Raw genomic sequence first — 8,905 nt, forward strand, 5'->3', positions numbered from 1 at the left:
GGTAAGTGGATCGTACCTAATGGCCATAGGCTATGCCCCGTGAACCTTATGAGTTGGCCTATGGCGGGTTTCAGTCCTTCATTCCACTCGCTCGGCAGGCGTCGGAAACAGTGTTCATAAATGATGTTTTCCAAGCTCTTGGTGTCGATGTATACCCGATGAACTATGACGTTCCGAATAGTGTAACGCTCGCAGATCCGGGCTAGTCAATTTAGAGACAACGAGCGTCAAAAATGAGTTTTTAATGGAAGATTATTTAGAAGGATTAATCTTAACCAAGTTGTAGTATATGTTACAAGGGTTCCGTACATATAAAGAACGCCGCAATCCGAGTTATAACGAAGAAGTTATGGCCTGTCGAAGTTTTTCGACAAAACCGACATGACACCGGGAGAAGTAAATAGTGAATTTACGATCGAGGAATTTTTAGCCTTAGCGATCTAAACAAAAGTCATAGTATACGTTAAACCGAGAGCGTCCATAAAAAGAACGCCCAAATCTAACTTCGTATGAGGAAGTTATAATTTTTCTAAGATTTGACATAGCAGTGCAAGGCCCGAAACTCGAATTTTAGTTCGAGCGGTTTTTGGTCTACGCGACCTAAATGAGAGTTGAAGATCTCATTAATAGGAACTCAACGGTAAAAACACAGATGAAAACGGAGTCCGTATGAAGGAGTTATGAATTTTACGAGTACATTTAACAATATAATCGCTTTGTATTGTTAAATTTAAAATCAGTCAAGAATTAGCCGATGAAGTTAAAATGAAAGTTGTGGATCCTGTTTTACATACGCGTGGATCTAAAGAACGTAAAAAACGGAGCTCGTATGCGAGAGTTATGAATTTTTAAAAATCGGCTGATTTCCACCCTGTGTTCGGCGCCACGTGTCAGCACCAGGCACATGCTTGGAGCCTACGCAACACCACGACGTGGTGAGAAGCACCACGGCGTGTTGACGCTCCAGGAAGCCTATAAATAGAGGTGCCGGGTTCCCTTCATTCCTCACACATTCCAACTTCTCTTTTTCTCTCTAAAATCTCTCTCTAAGCCTTCCTAACCCACCTAAAGTCTAGGTAAACCCCCTAGCACCCGAAGGAAGCCCCAAGGCTCCCGAAGACCCAAGAAAAGAGCCTTTTGGCTCGGGAACGCTGCTCTAGTGAAGCCCGATTTTGCGAAAAACCCGTTGTAAGTGAGCTATGCCTACCCTATCTTTAGTATAGCTTATGTTTTAATATAGTAACATTATTAGGACCTTAAAATAATTATTTGGGCTATTATTATGAGTTATATAAGAGTGTTGCATTCTCATCATTTTCTGGTAAGCAAGTCCCAAACTTGGTTAGTAAATTCTTAGATCTCTTATTTATCACTTTATTGGGGTTTTGGTCCAAGAAGTATGATATTTGGGAAATAGATGTCCCAAGCTAGTTAACCATTAAATCTAGAACCATGGAGGGCTTTCATGGCATAAAGGTGCAAACTTTATGGCCATTGAAGTCCCATGCAAGCTTTAGGATGTCATTTTGGCCTTTTATGCTCCAAAAGACCATGCATGGAGAGAAAAAGTGGAAGCTTTACATGTTCATGTAGTGTCTATGCTCCATATCTCAGTTTATATGCCTTGGTTTAGAGTATTGATGGGTTTAGAATCAAAATCTAGTTCCTAAAGAGTGAGGGTTTGAGCTAAACCCATTAAGTGAGGGTATTAACGAGTAAAGTTGGAAACTTTACCCTTAAAAGGACATTCTCAACATGTAGAGGAAGTATGAAGCTTAGATATGAAGTATAGGAGCTTAATTTATTAAAATAGCTCCAATAGACTGAGGAACTCGTCGAGTCCATAGAGGAACTCAACGAGTTGGGTCGATTTGTCCCGATTCTGCAAAGGGTGAAGTCGACGAGTTTGAGGAGGGATTCGAGAAGTTGACTCGCTTTATCACGACTATGAGTAGCAAGGAAATCGGTAAGTCAGGGGGATGACTCGACGAGTTGAGTCAACTCGGAGTGATGACTTTGACTTCGACCAAGCGTTGACTTTGACTTTGACCTTGACCAAGGTTGACCCGTGAAGGGGTCTTTGAGAAAGGAATGGTATCTAAGGGGTTATTTCTGTATAGGGCATGAGTAGAGCCGGTTGATGAAGCAGATACATACAACTATTTCACCCGACATTTGAGGTGAGTTTTCTCCTGTAGGAACGAGTCCAAGGCACCAATACCGGTCCGTTTATGTATGTTACTATGTTCTGGAATAAGGTCCGATGCCGGGCGGGGCCCGATGTAGGTTTATATGGTTTCCATGTTTTGATCCGATCTCGGGGCGGTACCGATGAATGTTTGTATTCTTGATGTCTTTGTGATTCTTACATATGTTTGTATCTGTATATTTCCGGACTACGGTCCGATGCCGAGGCGGTTCCCGAGGAATGTTTGTATGCTTTCCGGATCTAGGTCCGATGTCGGGCAGGGTCCGAGGAATGTTTATATGTCTATGATTAGGTGACTATGATTATGTTTAGGTGAAATAGTAGATATGCTCATATGTATCCTGAGCTTTGCTCGATGCCGGGCGGGGCCCAATGTAGCAGGGCTAGGCCCAATGTATGTTATATGTGATTATGTGATGATATGTGGTAGCTTAGGGAGACTCACTAAACTTCGTGCTTACAGTTTTTAGTTTTGGTTTCAGGTACTTTTGATAGCAAGGGGAAGAGCTCGGGATGATTGCAGTGCACACACAACACACACACACACACCATGTTTTTAGCATGGGATATGTTTATACTTTAATATACATTTGACGGATATTATTATATTTTGAGACACACGACTTATGATTTTTATATGATGATTGATGACTATGGTTTTCTTAATGACATAAAATAAAATTTTTGGATTGTATTTTTGGGATGTTTCAGAATACATACGGATTGAGTTATGTCGCTATTCCGTAGCTATTCTGTAGCTAATTAACAACGGAATACCTACGAATTTACGACTGTAGCTATTACGTAGCTATTTTTTGTGGCTATTCCGTTACTAAATTAGGGCATTCGATTCCATAGGTATTGTGTAGGGTATTACCTACGAAAATTTTCCGTAACTATTTTTCTGCAGCAAAACTCTTTGTTTTCTAGTAGTGTATCACTCCCTAAACTCATCTTCCTGAAGCCAGATACTCATATGATATTGTATACAACATACAACAAAGGATAGAGATATGTTACTCTACGCCTATTTTACATAACATCTGATCGCATATGTTATTTCTCCCTATTCTTTCCATTTTTCTTTTGTCTTTGTAGGTGGGATCGAATTGCTTTCGATCTTACGACTTTACCTTTGATATTACGATCGTCCCTAAAAACGGTTATATAAGGTCGGGATTGATATCAAAATCGTGATTTTGATAACATTGGTTGGATCCATACTAGTTGCACCATTTTTGTAGTAGTTACGGTGTAATACCATAAAAAATATCAGAATTTTTACTTTGTGAGACGAAATCGAGTAGTCTAACATGTCCACCCTGGGACACTAACAGATCCGCCTATGATTGTACTAAATTTTGTGTGTTTGGAGTTGAGTAGACAAATTCACAAATTATCTCAATTTATTTCATGTTACAGTACCCTCTATCTTCCCATGTATTCACATATAATTGCCATGCAAGCACAAAGATTAAGATAAACATGGATCATGTTATCTTATAATAAACATGCATAATATCACATGGTTGTTATAATAATATTTCTTTTACGAAAAAAACAAGGAGAATTAACATTGGAATTGAAGGACTTGAGTAGCTTCATCTAGTTATCTAATTTGTCTTTCTATAGCGATATAAACAACTAACTACATATCAACAGTTACTCATGATTATTTGATCTGAAATATAATCAAGCGATTTAAACAACCAATTCAAATTATTTATATATAAAATGTTGAGATGATATTTTTTTTATCAAGTAACCTGAGGATACAGTCTAGGTTTTGTGTGGGTAAAGACGAACAGGAAGCCCTTTGGCAGGAACAGGCATAGGATCGACGATGATCTTTTCATCAGGAATGATTTTTTTCCATCGAAACCTCTTCACGATGTGATGCATGAAAACAAGTATTTCCAATCGAGAAAACTCTTTGCCTGGACACATCCTAGCTCCCCCTCCAAATGGCACGTATGTGTATGGAGCTGGTCCATCTCCCTCGAATCTTGTGGGATCAAATTTAAGGGGCTCCGAAAAGTATTCAGGGTTTCTATGTACTCCATTTGTGCTCCAGTATATCTAAAATGTAACATCGTTGAAACTTAGAGATCAATATTGCATAAAATGTTATACATTACCATGCGTTTATCTATAAAAAGCACTAAATTAACTTGATTTCAAATTTATAATTTTGGCAGTGAAATTGTTGATGTCCCATGTCAGCTAGACATGTTCCATATGCCATGAGTATCTTCTTTTCTCTTTGGACTTTTTTTGGATCGTTCAAAATCAAGGACTCTACATTTGTAACAAATATTAAAGTCGAGGTCTAGCACTTTTAGGAGCAAAACACATCTAGTTTAATTTCATCAAGTCTCGGTCTTATGGTAGGTGTTGGTGTCCCATATTTGTTAATTAGACATGTTTCAATCTGCTTGAACATATGTTCGAGTATATCATCTCTCCATATAAGGGTTTTCATTGAAAAAAATAAAAAGTTCAAGATGTCCACATATCTAACAATAGTAAATGAAGATGATACCTTCCAGCCCTTTGGAATGGAAAAACCATTAAAGGTGAAATCAGTAAGTGCTTCTCTGAAAGTTCCTTGAAAAGGAGGGGAAAGCCTCAAGACTTCACATGCTACACTCCATGAATATTTCATCTTCTGTATGTCTTCCCAGTTTAATAGTTCACCTGGGCCTTTTGACTTTGCAACTTCCATTTGTTCTAAACAAAAAAATAACAAAAATAAAAATCATAGGAATAAAAAACTGATGAGATTTGCAACTTCCATTTGTATACATTTTATTAGATTTAAATATCCATCATAAAATAACGTTTTTGGAGATTAACATATTTAAAAGGGTATTGGCAAATAATTAATTACCTTTGTAAACTCCTTCATAAATCTTTGGAAGCTCAGCAAGATATCTAACAATGGAAGTGCATGTACTAGCAATAGTATCATGTCCACCAAGCAACAAAGCTATCAACTTATTAGCAATATCTGAATCTGTCATAGCATCCTCATCATCACCATTTGTCACAAGCATATGCGACAATACATCTTGTTTAGGAGAAGCCTTCCCCTCTTCCAAATCACTCTTTCTTTTCTTGATTATTTCAACGAGCTCCTTCCTTATATGCTTTGAAGCTTTAATCGCTTTGTTAAATTGTGTTCCTGGAAAATCTATAGGAATAGAAAAAATCCCAGAAACTAACCTATCAAAAGGCGCTGCAAATCTTGCAATATGCTCAGGGCTTTCTACACTAATAAACAATCGAGAAGCAATATCAAATGCGAAGTGTTTGATGAGAGGGTAGACAGTGACAACGTCTTGGTTTTCCCATGAAGATGAAAAGTGTTTTCCAGTGACATCATCCATTACGCCAATGTATCTTTGTAAAGCTTCTGGTTTTAAGAAACTTGGAAAAGCTTTCCTCATCTTCATGGCTTCATCTGCTGGACTTGATTTAGAAGGGAACAACTTGTTGATAGAATCCGGCACCCACATCCGTACAAGTTTGTATTCGTTTGAAAACAAAAACTTGTTTCCTGCGGGACTACAAAAAACAGCAGCATCGGATCCTAACAATGAAGTTTTGAAGATATTAGACGAGTATTTAGCCATTCGATCAAATACAAATTTTTCAGGGTGACCTTTCCAACCAGTGGAAAGAAACTCCAAGGTCTCCCCAAGAAATGGCCACCCTGATCTGCCAGGTGGATGGAGGGTTGTTGTCCGATTCTTTTTGTGGAAGAGGAAGTGAAGTGCAAAGGAGACGAAGATTACAAAGAGAGACAGAAGAGAACCATAGAAGATGTCCATATCTATTGAGTTAAGAAGAAATGTGTGCTAATGAATTTGAGTTATATGTAGAGCTACGTGATTTGCGCATTATCCTTGGACGTTTGTATTGATTAAGGCAAACATGGGATGCTAGCTAGCTTGCGGAGGATTATATGTGATCGAATGAAGGGAAAAAAAACAAAGAAGAGCATATAATAATCTCACAAGTAGTATTTCTTTATAGTTTTAGTGGTAATCAAACAAGTTGTTTTTCATTATGATTCTTAATTAGCCGACCCTTTTAATTCACATAAAAAAATAGGAAGTGAAGTGCAAAAGAGACGAAGATTACAAAGAGAGCCATAGAATATGTCCACGATCAATTTGTTGAATCATAATGATTGGTGTTTCTTGATGAAATTATCTCTGTTGCAAAGAATCGTAAATATTGATTTTTTATATACCGAAAAGATGAGCACGGTTTGGAAAGAGAATATTAGGGCAATATATATTTTAGCTTTTCCATTTTCATAGTTTTGAGTAAATTACACGAATGGTCCCTATGGTTTGGGGTAATTTGTACGTTTGTTCCCTAACTAATTTTTTTAACTTGGAAAGTCCCTAGTGTTTGCTTTTGTTACACGTTTGGTCCCTAGTGTTTGTTTTTGTTACACACTTGGTCTCCGTCTTACCTAAAAAACTATTATTTGAATATGAAAAGATTGTGGTTATGTAAGGTAAGGTGAGGAGGTGGGGTTGGGGGTGTGTTTATTTAAATAAATTAAAAAATCAAGGGCAAAATAGTCTTTTTTTAGGTAAGACAGGGACCAAGCGCGTAACGAAAACAAACAATAGGGACCTTCCGAGTTAAAAAAATAAGTTAGGGACCAAACGTGCAAATTATCCTAAACCATAGGGACCAGTCGTGTAATTTACTCCATAGTTTTATCACCATACACAGGAGGGACTATTTCTGTAATTTTTCATAAATAATTGAAATGATTGGTTAGAGCAGTTATTTTAGTTTGAAACTGCTTGAAATCCACCTTTCAAGAACAACTCCAAGGCCATAGGGCTTTTGTTCATTGTAAGATCATATCTAAGCTAATGTACATTTAACTTGGAATTGTTCTACCAATTTTATATAATTACTACATTTGTTTCACTTTCCCAAATTTGGGATAATTAGGCAATATATGAAGCACTGAATTGGAGTTTATTATGAAGCAATATGAGTTGTGTATGGATTAGTGAAGGAGTAGACTGATTTCCGAACTCAACAAAAATTGCACAGTAGCTGTTGACGATTTAGATGCCCATTTGGAAGGTTGAAAGTTCGGATCACAATGTGCTCCAATTAGATGGACCAATTATGTAAACGTATACGAACATTTCTTACTTTTTGTCTTTTTTTCTCACAAAGTTGTTGAAGTTATTGGTTGTGTTGCACCATTAGAAGAAATGCCAATAGCTGTGAAGAGTGAAGATGCTAAATCTCAACATTATGAGCTCCCTACCTCTTTCTTCAATCTTTTGCTTGGAAAAAATTTCAAATAAAGGTAACTTATTTTCCCTGCCATTGTTATCAATCTCTTCATCTTTTTCCAAATATTGATCCAAGATAGCATACAATATTGGGCTAAATGCTAGAAGTAGTAGTGCACTTTCATTTATTTGCTTATTAGACTATGCTTTTCATTTCTTTCCTTGCGATATTATACTTACATTTTTTTATTTTTTATTTTTATTTTATTTATTTATTTATTTTTCTGATTAGGCCATAGGACTAAAAAAAACCTAAGTAAAAAGTGGTTTGTATTTGGATGTTATTGCTATAATTGAGTAGATTTTTCAAAGTACAATACTGTAATAAAAAGAAAATGAAAGTATGATGCTGTAAGAAGCAAATCAATGGAAGTACATTGCCATTTCTTGCATTTAACCCTAATGATATACAAGGAAATTGTTTCCCAAACATCCTCATCTATCTCTTCACCTTTTGCAACTATCAATCCAAGATAACATTAAATCTATGCCAAATGCAAGATATATCAACATACTTTCATTTGTCTATGTATTATAATATGCTACTTTCATTTCTTTCCATTACGACCCTGTACTTTCAAAATTTGCTCATCAAGGTATTGTACTTTCAAATGTTTTTCTCATATTAAACATTGTACACTATAAAAACAAGAAATCAAAGTAGAAGAATGCTTTGATAATGAATCAATGAAAGACAAAGTGCATCATTGTCCTTTCATTTAAATATGGAATTATTATAATTGGCTAGATTCTAATAGTTAAGAAACGTAAGTAGGATGTTATAATAAACAAATCACTGAAAGTATGTTGTTATTTTCGTAACAAGTTGAGCACATTAGAGGATGTCGAGGAAGCAATGTTGGAGCTTTACTATGAAAAGGCACAACTTAAAGAACACATTGAAGATCAATGCGGGTAATCAAGAAATAGAAACATACTTTCCTTTCTTTGAAATCAATTTCTTTTCTTTCATATTATGTTTTGTTTGTATAAATGACGTTTTAAAGAATGATTAAGAAAATGAAGGTACACTTGGGGAAATGAAATGAAAAAATAGCGGGCCGAATGCAAGAGATAGCAACATACTTTCATTTATTTGTATATTATAACATCTTACTTCATTTCTTTCTACTGCAACATTATACTTTCAATTTTTTTTTCTTATTAAGGTATTGTAGTTTAAAAGATCTATTGAGTTATAGCATTGTACTTTTAATTTTTTTTCCTTAACATGATATTCTCATATAAAACGATGTGAAAATTATTATGTGATTGGATGGCATTGTTATAATTGAGATAATTTGTAATAGATTGGGACTTGTTGGTTTTGTGTTTGGAGAAAAATGATTTAGAAAAA

The 8,905-nt window shown here is 35.9% G+C and overlaps 1 protein-coding gene across 1 annotated transcript; it reads right to left on the reverse strand.

The window, feature by feature from the left end:
- Nucleotides 1-3,988: 3,988 nt before the first annotated feature.
- On the reverse strand, nucleotides 3,989-6,185 carry LOC111887682 (beta-amyrin 28-monooxygenase). The gene is made up of 3 exons (XM_023883858.2): nucleotides 5,100-6,185; nucleotides 4,752-4,939; nucleotides 3,989-4,288 (listed from the first exon to the last, which is right to left on the reverse strand). Exons 1-3 carry the CDS (start codon nucleotides 6,040-6,042, stop codon nucleotides 3,989-3,991), a joined length of 1,431 nt encoding a protein of 476 aa, XP_023739626.1. The 5' UTR covers nucleotides 6,043-6,185.
- Between the last annotated feature and the right edge of the window lie 2,720 nt (nucleotides 6,186-8,905).

The sequence above is a fragment of the Lactuca sativa genome, chromosome 7 (genome assembly GCF_002870075.4).
Source record: "Lactuca sativa cultivar Salinas chromosome 7, Lsat_Salinas_v11, whole genome shotgun sequence".
Classification (NCBI taxonomy): domain Eukaryota; kingdom Viridiplantae; phylum Streptophyta; class Magnoliopsida; order Asterales; family Asteraceae; genus Lactuca; species Lactuca sativa.